Raw genomic sequence first — 13,257 nt, 5'->3', positions numbered from 1 at the left:
CTAACTCTAACCCCCCAAAAATCATAAGAAATTATATGACCTTATTTAAAACTAGCTTATATTCTTGTAAAGATCGTACGTCTCCACAATCCGCTTTGCATTTCCAATTCAAACACTTCTATGTTCATCTAGACTCAAAACCAAGAAACCAATCAAGAACAACAAACTATCCAAAAAGAAGAACACAACTATATTATCCATTCAACTAATAATTTCCACACAAATCCCAGATACTCTCAAGAACAATCAATCGTATATAATCAAGGGTTATATCCAACACTTACATTTACCCAACTATTCGATTAATAACAACAACAAGATTTATCCACCATTAGTAATTTCACAAGAATCTCCTAACATTCAAGAACGTCAAGTTTCCATAATCTTTCTACATCCAATCATTCTAATCGATATTCTAATCTTCATAAATTTCATAGTAATTAATAATTCCAACAAATTGTTTCAATATTCCACAATCTACCATTTATATATCATAAAACCCAAATTACATTTGATTTTAGGATTCTTCCCCAAAATTCCTCAATCACAATCTATTATATTCACATATCAATCATCACTAAATTCATTTGATTTAAAGTAATCACACACATATAATTATACTTGAGGTTTCCTATAAATTTCTCAATTAAGAACTCATCTACTTAATTTATATAAATTCCAAGATTCATCAAATTTAGGGCTTAGTACATGGTTAAGGATTAAGCAAGTAAAAGTATGCCAATGAAACTAACCTCTATATGAATAAGAGCATGATTATTAAGGAAAAGCAAAAGATAGAGATCAAGAAGGATTACCTTCTGTTAGCAATAGCAAGCAATCAAGAAAGAACGAATTCAATGCCTGTTTTTGGCTTGAATTTGATGTTTAATCAACAGGACCAAAACCCACTGATTTCTTCCCCAAATCGGCAGAATTCAAGGTCAAGGAAGGGAATTTTCGGATGATTCTATACTCTTTGTGGTTCGAATTTAGAGGAAAAAGAGCAAGAAAAATCAATTAGCCATAATTTACACAAAACAATCAAAAATGTAGAAGTATAGATAATCTACCTTGAAAATCACGAAGGGGAGAAGAAGGACTCACTGATTTCGCACGCAGGTCCTTCGAAGATCAGAGGGAAGAAGAACGGGTCATGCCCTCGCAGCCATTGACGTTTTCTTCAAAGAAATTTAGAGAAATATGGGTTTGAAGGTTCAAAGAGGAATGTCGTGAAGGGAAGGAGATGTTCTTGGCTTCTGGGTTGTTGTCGTGAGAGAGGAAGAAGGAATGGTGCCTGATTCCTTGAGTTTATACGAGTAAGGAAAAAGAAAGGGGTTTTTATTTTATTTTATTATTATTATTATTTTTTTTAAAAAGAAAAGGAAAAGAAGAGAAATTAAATTGAAAATATTTTATGTCATGTGTATTTAAAACCCTTAGGATCAGATGGGTATAGAGTCCTTAATGAGTCTAGAAATTTCTTTGATTTGTCGAATTTGAACCTTTTGTAAGTCATTATATTTTTTGTATTTTTGTTAGTGATGAACTTTTGGAAATGGCTAGTTTAATAAATCTAATATCATTCAAATAAAAACCAAATGCATGATGAAATATAGAGAAGGAATGTCATTATATATGAAAGAAAAAAACACATACTCGTCGAATACAGAAAGATAATAAAATAAACTTTAACATCTAGCCCAATATTAGCCTTGGAGACAATCATCCACCAAAAACCCGCACCAACATAGAAGAGGCTGAGGTCTGACAATGGGGCAGACTATTTAATTAAGGGTCTGGGTCCGGGTCTAAGGGGCGAATCTAGGGTCCAAGTCTAGAAGTCGGGTCCGAGTCCAGATCCGGGTCCAAGGGGCAGGACTGGAGCGGGTCCAACAGAGTCTTGGACCTATGACCATCCCTAATGGTGATGGTGAACTTAGTACTCTCCATGTGATTGGAGGTCTACATCTACATGAAGAAATCAAATGGTTTGCACAAAGATTAATAATGGTTATATCTACCTAAAGGGTCTATAAGCATATTTTTGTTTTATCTTCTGAGGTTTGTTGCATTTAGTGTGTTTTACTTGAGGTAGAGGCTTTGACAAAGTTGTTTTGATGTCTTGTGCGACTCAAGTTAAAGTGGAGAATGTTGAAGTTTTTGTGTCTTAAGTTTTGGACTCATGTGTAGGCCTATGGGTGTGTATTAGGAATAAGTATAATACTCTTTGAGAAGCAATAAGGTGGCTTTTGAGAAGGAGTTTGACCAAAGCATAGAAAATAAGTATAGTATAGTATTGACCGAAGCTAATAAATATGCTTCAAAGCCTTGAAAACCGAACAAAATCTGTGTCGGTTATTTTGCCAATTCAACTAAAATTCGACTTGAATTTTTCTTGTTTAGATAACGTATGTTCCTTGCTCTATTTTTTGTTCTCTGCTTACGTAAGTTTTAGTAGGTATGTACTATAAGTACCCCAACTATACTAGATTAGAGTGATTAATTCCTAGGAGTACTAATTATTCTCTCTCAAGATGTAATCCTCTTTGACCCCCTTTCTTTCTCTTCTCTACGTCGTATTGAATCTCCATTGTAGTTCTCCTATAAAACTTTAATGAAGCCTATTCTTGACTTCTATAGCTAGTTCTAACAAACATTTGTAAAAGGTTGAATTCCTAAAATAATCTAAAAATGAGAATAATCCCATATTAGGGTGGAAGGTTGCATCAATTTTCCGAAGAAAGAAAACACATTAGATAGAGTTTGTTTTTTTTTTATAGACATAAGATAAAGTTAATTTAGAGAGTGTCTGGCAAAATGGCTTGTTGAGTAATTTTAACTTATTTTGATATAAATAGAGGGTTGAGTAGTCAAACAAGCCAATTTTAATGTTTGTTTAACTAGTTGGTTGAAACAACTTATTGATATGAATATGCTATTTTTGAACAAGTTGCTCATAACAGTGGGTACAAAATCAACTTGTCAAACCAGTTAATAAAATCAGCTAGTCAAATCAGAAGCTGTAATCAGCTACCAGCTGTTTGCCGAACACCTTTTAAGCTTAACGCGATAAAATAGTGTACCGAAATAAAACTGAATGCCCACAGGTTGAATACCATTAACTCGGACGAGTATATAAGTTATAACTGCAAAACGAAAAGCAGCTAGTCTCTTGAGAGACCGTCCCTTTGAGAGACGTATTTCAAGCTCAACTCATTAAAGATTAATGCCTATTACATTATTTTTAATGCCTGTTACATTATCCTTAATGCTTATTTACCGTAACCTTAGTGCCCCTACTTTTAGTATCTTAAGTGTCTACTTATATCATTGTTAATGTCCACTTACAATATTTTAAAAAATATATAATGAACTGATCCAATTAAAGACGGTATATGTTGATAATTTGTCAAAAGAAAATCAAGTCTTTCAAAACCGCCATGTTTCAAACCCTACCAAAACCCTGAAAAAATATCATTCCCACTTTTCCTCCTACATTTCTCTTTCTTTTTACCCAAGCCTGTATTTTCTTCAAATAAATAACCCAAATCCATCTCAGAATTCTCTCCATCACAAAACTAGAAGCTATATACTTTAACAATGGTGGTTGCAAAAGCATGTGCAGCTGGTTTAATTTCTTCCATTGCTGCTGCAACTATGGGTGTCCACAACTCTTATGCAGATTCCCCTTTTAAAATACCTTCTTACTCGAATACTCCTCCTCAAGTCGCCCCAAATAACGCCACTCCGGCGACGGAGCTAGCGCCGGAGAAGCCGGCTCAGCCGAGAAATAATAACCCAAGAACTACTTCTGCGGGGTTCAATACTGATGATTTAGTTTATGGTGCTAAGTTATTGAAGGATATTGAAAAGTCTGGTCATGCCAAAGAGGTTTTTGTTTCATTTTTCATCTTCTAATTTTGTAAAATAGTTCTATTTTATTGCAATTTAAAGATTTTTGTAATGTTTAGAAGTTTAAAGATTTGATTTTAATGATGCGGGTATTGATTACATTTGAGTGAATTTGTGGTTTTCTGAAGTGATACTGTAGTTATTGGATTTGGGAGGTTCAAGGGTTTCAATTGGTGTTGGCGTGCAATACAGGTTTTTAAGGCAATGATGGAGCATGAAAAAACAAAAAAGGAAGAAACACAAGCGAAATTGCAAGAAGCTAAAGCACAGGAAGCTTATTTTCAGAATGTAAGTCTTTGACATTAATGTTTGTAAATGGGAGAAATTTTTGTTGCTGTATCAGGTGATATAGGCTGCTTAAGCTACTGTTTTGGATTGCATTATTATACTTTGAGACTTTAAGGGCAATTTCAATACTTTTGTTTTGAATTTTTGTTGAAGTAACCTTCATTATTGTTCTTGTTCACCATCATTATTACATTGTTGTAATGCAACTCTAGTGACTCCGCCTGGGTTAGAATGGACGCAACCATAATGTCTCAAAACAAGGAGGCCATAGAGAGAGTCATATTTTTATTTATCTTAACCTTGTAATCCTTGGTTGACAATCTCCTATATAAGATGCGTGATTTGACATTCATTTTACTTTTAGAGCTACACGCTCTATTTAAAGCACCCAAATATTTTGTCATATTTTAGTGAAAAAAAAAAGAAGAATAAGACAAAATACAAGTGAATGGTAGAAATAAGTGGATAAGATCGGTGTAGAGAACAAGTTTATGGATGAGACAAGAAAGGGAGGGAGATTATTGCCAGAAAAGGAAAATGGTGCTAATTGAGTGAAACAAACTAAAATGGAAAATAGTGCTGATTCATAAGGGGAAAGAGAGTATAGTCTTTGGATTTTTGAAAATTGATAGTTGATAGTTATTGTTACTTCCTTGGTTAGCTTATTCATTTGGCTAGGATAAAGTTTAATCTCCTTGGAATGTGAATTGAGTATGTGTACCTTACTTTATTGGTTTTTGGTGAGGCTGTGAACTTTGGTCTAGGAAAGTTTTGGTGCAGTTCTGATATTCCCTGAACAAACTTGATTTGATAATCAATGATAATACTTAGCTTATATGTCACATTAAATACAGGAAAAGTATGTGATTTAATCTGTATGGAATGGTCTAATTTTTCATTTGGCTTTTTGAACTGCAGGAGAAGCAGAAATTGGCATATAAAGCTCAGGAGGAACTAACAAAATTGTCGGCAGAAATTAAAAGCAAGTTGGCTAAGTATGAAGATGAATTGAAGAGAAAAAGGATGGCGGTATGTAACATGATTAGATTCCCATTGCAGAAATTTGGGTTTGGAAAATAATTTTCTCACTTGTTGGCAGGCAGAGACTGAGTACCATAGACAAAGAAATAAGGAGCTCGTGGAGATGCAAGAACAGATGAATATAAAATTGGAAGCTGCTAAGCGAGCAACAGAAGAGGAGATTCAAGCACAACGCCGTCAAACTGAACGAGAGAAGGCTGAAAATGAACGTGAAACCATTAAAGTTAAGGCAATGGCGGAGGCGGAAGGGAGAGCCCTTGAGGCTAAGTTGGCGGAGGAGGTCAATAGACGTATGCTAAAGGAACGTGTGAATGCTGAAACAGAAAAATGGATTTCAGCTATAAATACAACATTCAATCATATTGGAAGTATGGTATCATACTCTAGTAGATATATGCCTATAGATTTGCAATTGTTTTTTGTAAAATGGGAATCCCAGTCTTTTAATTGAATAGTTAAGAATTATCCCTCTAGTGAATTTGCTTCATTGTAACAATTTTTTTTTAAGAGAATGGACAAGTGTTGAGAGAATTAAGACAATAGTTTGAATTGTGTAGATAGGTCTGAAGGAGCAAAGAAATATATAGATGAGAATAAAAGAAAGTAGTAGAAGACCAAATTTAAAAATGGAAATGTGGCAAATTAATGGGGGAAGCAAAATAGAAAATGCTTCAAATTGGTTGGGCATACGGAGTATGGCTTTGCATGAAACGTTGGCCGGCTATAGATGAATATATTATTAATAATTATCTAGCTCTTTTGGGGAATCTTTTGGTTTCAGGTTCATTTTGCTTTATGTTGTTGGTTTCGACTTGTTTGTAGTTACCCTATCTTTCATTACAAGACTTTTTGTTGCTTTAATTGGTAATGTCGTATGTGAGGAAATTTACTATCGAATTTTGGTTGATTTTCTTGTACTTGAATTTTGGAACTGAGATGGTTATGTGTTTGGACTTTTCCTTGAGCATGGTTTGAATAATTTCTCTGTTCAATTAAGTGACTTCTCTATTATATTTGAGGAATTTTATACATATTGTGTTCTTGGCTTTGCATTTTGGAACAAAAAACTATACTACTATATTATGCTTTTGGATTCTTTTTGTTTTCCCCAATCCTTCATTTGTGTTGCAGTTCTTTTCATTGTTCTTTTCCTTGTTTGTTTCATTCAGGTGGTTTGAGAACAATATTGACAGATAAAGATAAGCTTGTTGTAGCTGTTGGTGGGGTAACTGCTCTTGCTCTTGGCATATACACCACGAGGTTTGATTTTTCTGATTCATATATCATAATCTTATTCTTCTTGATTTTGGAGACACATACATGCTACCTTACTATTTAAACAAAATAAACGCCGCAGAATAAACTCACCTAAAATTTGATACTTTCCGTTCTTTTGAGGATGTAATGTAGGAGATTATGAGGAGCGAGAGGGGAGGAAAGAGAGTATACACAAATAAACAATATTATAGCCTTTGGGAATGCTCACTAATTCACTAATGTTTATTGTATATAGAGAATTAACAGCACGTTTGGTTAGTGGTACTAAATGGTGGTAATATGAATGATTTACAATGTAAAATTTCATCAAAAGTTTCATGACATTCCCATGGTGATGAAACTTTGATCACAAAAAAGTTCTTTTGTTTATAAATTTCCATTACCACTCAATATCACATCTCTTAATGGTAATTCATTGGAATGGATTTCATAAAGAAAATAAGATGATTGAAATTGGACAAGCATGACGATCAAGCTAGCCAAGAGATTTTTCAACTAAAATTTCACTAGTTTTCATTCTCATTACCATCATTAATTACCACCTATCAAACGAGCCGTAAAGTTATAGGGAATCATCACCACTGGTCATTAATCATCAACTCTACAAGTCACATTTTTTTTTTTTGTTTAATGTTCTTACACTTTCAAGTTTTCCTACACATTCCACTGTAAAGGTCACTAGAGAAAGGATGGAGTACAAGATATCCAAAACATTTTACATTTATATCCTACTGAATACTGGTTTTGTAATTGCCCAAATGTAAGAAAATTACGTTCTTCCAGAATTTGATATTTTACAATCATTTTTCGTTTACCCCTGTATGGTTTCCCAACATATATAGTGATCTTATTCTGCTATTTTCAATGACACTGCTTTCAAAAAAGTAATAATTTTTATGGATGGTAGTATCACAGGATGTTTCATTGATTCTGTCTGATTTTTAGTTCATATGAGAATAATAATGATTCCATCAAGGTGACTCTATCTTCTCTGCTTTACTGATCGCTGTTTGGCTATTCTTTGCGCCGGAGGTGTTTCACACATGTCTAAGCTATTTGGAACTGTTTCTTGTAGAGTTACTAATCATTTGCCTGCTTGTGAGTCATCTATTGACTTAATTTGCTTTGGGTTTCAGTACTTTAATATGATTGAGGGGTACATATGGACTTTAGAGTGCTTTATTTTTCTTGTAAAAAATAGAATCTGCCTGAGAGCAATCTGCGTTCTTGATATTGATAAGAATATTTGTTTATGTAATGATTAAGCAAACCATGACTCTGATTGAGTTGATGCTCAGTAAAACTTGTATAATTCATCTTTCATGTCGTGTAGTAGCCTTGTATTGTATCTGTGGGTCTGCGTGTAGCTCTTGCTATTTCATTCTTAAACTCAATTGGGGATCCCAAAATATCACTATTTTAATGCTCAAATTTTGTTTCTCATTGTGCAGAGAAGGAGCAAAAGTAATATGGAGTCATGTAGACAGAATACTGGGACAGCCATCATTAATTAGAGAGTCTTCCATAGGAAAATATCCATGGTCTGGTGCTTTTTCCCGTGTTACTGGTCTCCTTCGTGCTAAAGGAGGAACTCATTCTGATAATGGAAATGGTTTCGGAGATGTTATTTTACACCCCGCTCTCCAGAAGAGAATTCAACTGCTTGCTTCTGCAACTGCAAATACTAAAGCTCATAAGGCACCGTTTCGTAATATGCTTTTCTATGGCCCTCCAGGAACAGGAAAAACAATGGCTGCACGAGAGCTTGCTCGGAAATCTGTAAGTTTTGTTACCTCATACATTGTGTTTGATTTAGTCTTGTGTATGTTAGGGAGGCCTAACAGGAGCAAAAGTGAATCCTAAAGGTGCTCAAGAAAGGTTATGATCATGGTTAGTGACGGTTTTAGTATGGGTTCAGTGGGTTCAACTAAACCCATATTTAACTCGAAAATAAACCAAGAAAATAACCAAACCCAATAAATAGAATATGTAGAAATTAAAACATGTAACTTCACATGCACACCAAGTGGCACAGTGGATAGGCACTCTTCACTGCGCTGGATCAGGGGGCCAAATTCTTTCCCTATCACTCTATATAACATTTCACACTAAGTTCCTCAATTCGTTTTTTCTCCAATTTTTGTACAGTTGTCTATTTAATTGTTGTCTCTCTTTAATTATAATTAGTCATTTGGTCTCCTAATTTATAATTTGTAGAAAATTTGAACAGTTGTACACATATTTTAATATTACATCTCCATCTTTGCCGGATTTCTAATTTTATTCGTTTCAATGTACATTATATAAATAAATTCATTTTAAAAAATTTTAATTCTACACAATTAGAGATATTTATGCTTGAATTAGTGTGTGTTGGTAAGTGTGTCCAAGTAAATGGGACAATTACCCTAAAGAGACTAAAGAAATTTTAAATTTCAAACCCATAAAAATGAAATCTAGGCATCGCCAATGATCAGGGCATGAAGGTGTACTAATGAAATAAGACCATTTGCAAGCAATAAGATGATTCTAAGCATATAAAATCAAGCAAACAATAACACAAAATTTTAAGGTGATTCACCATTAATGAGACTACATCCACCATCCTAGGCTAGTGTATTTATTATGTATTCAAAGGATAGAAGGGGTTGAAGCTCGATACAACTTGAAGGAATCACATAAATGGAGCATTTGTGTGAGGAATTAAGCATTTGAGAAAGTAAAGAATTAATCATAAGATAAGAGAGGGATATGGGAGGCTCAAGCTAATAGCTTGCCTCTTCATTACATTATACAACATGAGGTTATTTATGAGTTAGGTAGGAATAGGTTACGAATTACTTATCTGTCCTCTTTGAATTACTTATCTGTTCTCTTTGAATTGCATCAAAGAGAAAGTAAGTAACAATTAAAAAAGTGGTAATAAATGAAGAAAGAGAATGAATTGTGTGGATGAAATTAAAAGAGAGTTAAAATGTATGGATGAGATTAAAGAAATTGGTGGGCCATTGTCCAAAAATAGAAATGATGCAAATTAAGTGGGATGAACCAAAATGGAAAATAATGTAAATTTAATGGGACAGAGGGAGTACAAAAACAGCAACACACGGGAAAAACTGACTGTTAGCCTTTGCACAGCCTGCTCGTTCAAGCACCTGCTGTGCTTGTTCAAGCAGGTCCTAGCGAGCACCCACTGACTTCATTCTTGCTTCTTCCACGCAGCCCCTTTGATCCACACTTCATTCTAGCATATTCCCATAGCTGTTCAATGTACTATATGCCTTGATCATGAAGGCTAATCCCATTCCAAAGCAACCAATCAAAGCATTTCACCATAACTTGTTGCACCATGTTTTGGGGTCCAGAATTCTTCTACAGTGACATGTCATGCAAAACAATGACCAAAATAACAAGCCTCACGCCACACTCTTTCAGTGTAGGTAATTAAATACACTCCAATATATAAAGTATTTTGGAAATGCAGATTTTGGTTTTATTTAACTTCAATAGAGTGTATATATACGTTTCTATTGCCGCTGCTCTCTATAACAGCTACATTGAGTAGTAGATGTATTTTGACCTTTAATTGGGCATCAGTTTGAAAAGTCTGAAAATGAGTTTATATAGCTAGTTGAACAATAGGATTTGTGCGTAGCAAGACTTGTGACCTCTTTGAGAAACATACTTTTAGTTACTTTGTAATTTGTAAAATCTTGCATTGAGAACGTTCTTTTTATTAGAACTATCAGCATGCATATTTTCTGCCTATACAAGCGCACGGAATTTTTCTCAAGTCTCTTCTCTTAAAACTTTATTTTATGTTGTATCAGGGTTTGGACTATGCATTGATGACAGGTGGAGATGTTGCACCACTAGGTGCACAAGCTGTTACAAAAATACACCAGATGTTTGATTGGGCAAAGAAGTCTAATAAGGGTTTGCTTTTATTTATTGATGAAGCTGATGCCTTCCTTTGCGAGTAAGTTACCTTCAGAATTATCTCTTAGTTTTCTATTGTCTTCCCTTCTCTTACTATTTTGGGATATCATCAATGGTACCTCTGTATTATTGCACTTTATCTTTGGTACCCACGTGTTTTTCGTAATTCCAATGGTACCCCAAAACTATCTTGCTAATTACAAACGTGACACTTTTTAAGTTTTTCCGTTAAGTGGCCGTTAATTTATAAATTTGACCTAATCATGGTTAGTTTCTTATTGCTTTCTTCTTCTTCCCTCTTCCCTCTCCTCTTCCTTCTCCTTCCATGGCTGCTTCTTTAATGTACTCATCAAGTAAACTTAAACCAATGGCACAAAATTAAAATCAAAATAACTAACAAGCTCACATCAATTACACAAACATTGCATTTCCAACAATTAAAACAAATCCAGTTCCCAAATCCCAAACATTCCTCCAAAACATTCAAATCAAAAAATTGAAATTTTCTGGTTCAAAAAAGAAACATGAAAACAAGAAACTGTTGGCTAGTGCTACCTCTATTCTTCTTCTTTCCCTTCATACTTGATTCTTTTCCCCAAATTTTCTGGGTCAAAAAAGTTTTCGGGTTTCCTCTTTTTTTTTTTTTTTTTTTTCATTTTGTTGATTCTTTTCCCCGAATTTTATTGTTGTTTTGTAGTTTTGTTTCTTAATGATTGGTTGATTGATGCATGTTTGATACTTGCAAAACTGTGTATATTCATTCCTATTAAAGGGGTTTTTGTTTGGGAATTGTATAATAATTTGAGCAGTTTGTTGCTTGGAGATGCCAATAGTTGGTTTTATTGGTGTTGATTAATGAATGATGATTTACAATAGAAGTTTAGATTAGAAATTATTTCAATAGTGGTAATTGAGCATGGGTTGTGGAAGTAGTAAACCTTGAAGAAGCACCCATGGAAGGAGAGAAGGAAAAGGAAGAGGAGAGGGAAAAGGGAAGAAGAAACTAACCATGGTTGGTTTTTATAAAAATTAATGGCCATTTAACGGAAAAAACTTAAAAAGTGTCACGTTTGTAATTAGCAAGATAGTTTGGGGGTACCATTGGAATTACGAAAAACACGGGGGTACTAAAGATAAAGTGCAATAACACAGGGGTACCATTGATAATATCCCTACTATTTTTGGGAACTCACTCTTTTGTGCACATTTGCAACATATCTCCCTTGATTCCTTATATTCTTTTAAATTGAGGATCTATTGGAGGTTTACTTACATTGATAGTACTTCATTGGGGGAGTGAGTGCCTATGTTAGTTTGAATTTCCTAGAACGAAAATGTTGGACCTTTATGCTTCATTCTTTGTGATCCTGCTGCTTTGTACAGCAGCTTCATCACGTGAAAATTTAGCGTAGTAATTAGGGCCTTCTCTTCCCCGTTCAAATAAGTTCAGTACAGCACATCACATAGTTCAGTTCAGATTCACTCTGCTCCCTTCAAGCAGGGAGTACAGGCCCTTCATGATTGAGAAACTGCCTAGTTTCTTTTTGAGCTCATGTATTGTATACAATGCAACAATCAATCACTTAGGGGTTTGAAGTTTGGAACCTTACCCACATAAAGACAAAGTTTTATATTTGTTTGGACTTTGATATTAAGCAACCTCCCATAAATAAGAGCATATGATTTAAGTGAGTCATCATACTATATTTTATCAAATCTAAAACCAATGAAAAAAACCTATAGATCCATCAAGGAGATATACTTCTAAAATGGGTTTTGGATGCTCTTAAATCTTTTGCCAGAGTTAAGGTCTCCATGTTCAGCATGTCACAATGTGCATTTCGTGATACTTCAGTCTCCGTTGATGTGTTGATGAATGCTCTTGTGGTATTGCAGACGAAACAAAACATACATGAGTGAAGCTCAAAGGAGTGCACTAAATGCCCTTCTGTTCCGAACTGGTGACCAGTCCAAGGACATAGTGCTGGCTCTTGCCACAAACCGTCCAGGAGATCTTGATTCTGCAGTGGCTGATCGTATTGATGAAGTCCTTGAGTTCCCATTACCTGGGGAGGAAGAAAGATACAAGCTGGTGAAACTTTATCTTGATAAATATATAGCACAAGCTGGAAAAAGAAAACCCGGGCTTTTTTCACATTTATTTAAGAAAGAGCAGCAGAAGATTGAAATGAAAGGATTGACAGATGACCTTTTCAGAGAGGTTGCTGCTAAAACGGAAGGATTTTCAGGAAGAGAGATAGCAAAATTAATGGCAAGTGTTCAAGCAGCTGTTTATGGTAGTGAAAATTGTATCCTTGATGCTCAATTATTCCGTGAGGTTGTAGATTACAAGGTTGCTGAACACCAACAGAGAAGGAAGTTGGCTGGAACGGAAGAAAGTAGCCCATCAAAATCAAAGATGGCTTCATGAGTATCGGTGAAGTTGATTATTTATCTCGAGTTTTTGCAGTTTCTTTGCAATGGCGGTGAAGAAATGTAGGTTAACAATGCCAACGATATTTTTTTTCTCTGGAATTTATGACGTTGATGTTTATCATTGTTTGAGCCCCCAATTAGTGGAAGAGTTTTTGTTGTACTTTGCATTACAGGTTAGGCAAATGATATAGATTGGTTCCGATGGATTTTGACATCGACATTAACTTGTACAATAAATTCTATTTATATTCATTTGTGATATTCTTTATTAGTGATTGATCCTAAATGTATATAGGATGAATGTCCAAAGTGCAAATCTCTTTCATTTTATGCCTAATGTTAACTGAATACACTCGAATCAGT

The 13,257-nt window shown here is 34.6% G+C and overlaps 1 protein-coding gene and 1 long non-coding RNA gene across 2 annotated transcripts in view; one reads left to right on the top strand and one right to left on the bottom strand.

The window, feature by feature from the left end:
- The window catches only part of LOC130828190 (uncharacterized), a 1,761-nt gene extending 806 nt beyond the window's left edge, over positions 1–955 (bottom strand). The window contains exon 1 of the long non-coding RNA XR_009047340.1: positions 816–955. This is a non-coding gene — a long non-coding RNA (uncharacterized LOC130828190). The remainder of the gene's footprint in view (positions 1–815) is intronic.
- Positions 956–3,469: 2,514 nt separating this feature from the next.
- LOC130813536 (uncharacterized) lies at positions 3,470–13,203 on the top strand. Its single transcript, XM_057679375.1, has 8 exons — positions 3,470–3,891; positions 4,105–4,200; positions 5,119–5,229; positions 5,300–5,609; positions 6,411–6,501; positions 7,971–8,298; positions 10,350–10,498; positions 12,355–13,203. The coding sequence occupies exons 1-8, from the start codon at positions 3,601–3,603 to the stop codon at positions 12,887–12,889; spliced, it is 1,911 nt and encodes a 636-aa protein (XP_057535358.1). The 5' UTR covers positions 3,470–3,600; the 3' UTR covers positions 12,890–13,203.
- The last annotated feature ends 54 nt before the right edge of the window (positions 13,204–13,257 follow it).

This window comes from Amaranthus tricolor, chromosome 1 (assembly GCF_026212465.1).
Source record: "Amaranthus tricolor cultivar Red isolate AtriRed21 chromosome 1, ASM2621246v1, whole genome shotgun sequence".
Classification (NCBI taxonomy): domain Eukaryota; kingdom Viridiplantae; phylum Streptophyta; class Magnoliopsida; order Caryophyllales; family Amaranthaceae; genus Amaranthus; species Amaranthus tricolor.
The sequence above is the reverse complement of the archived record's forward strand: the minus strand, read 5'-3'. Positions and strand labels throughout refer to the sequence as shown.

Excerpts from the sequence above, each read along its gene's own strand:
- LOC130813536 (XM_057679375.1), top strand. The coding sequence starts at position 3,601 with ATGGTGGTTGCAAAAGCATGTGCAGCTGGTTTAATTTCTTCCATTGCT. Across the intron at positions 3,892-4,104 it reads AGTCTGGTCATGCCAAAGAG|GTTTTTAAGGCAATGATGGA; the intron begins GTTTTTGTTTCA and ends CGTGCAATACAG. Across the intron at positions 4,201-5,118 it reads AGGAAGCTTATTTTCAGAAT|GAGAAGCAGAAATTGGCATA; the intron begins GTAAGTCTTTGA and ends TTTGAACTGCAG.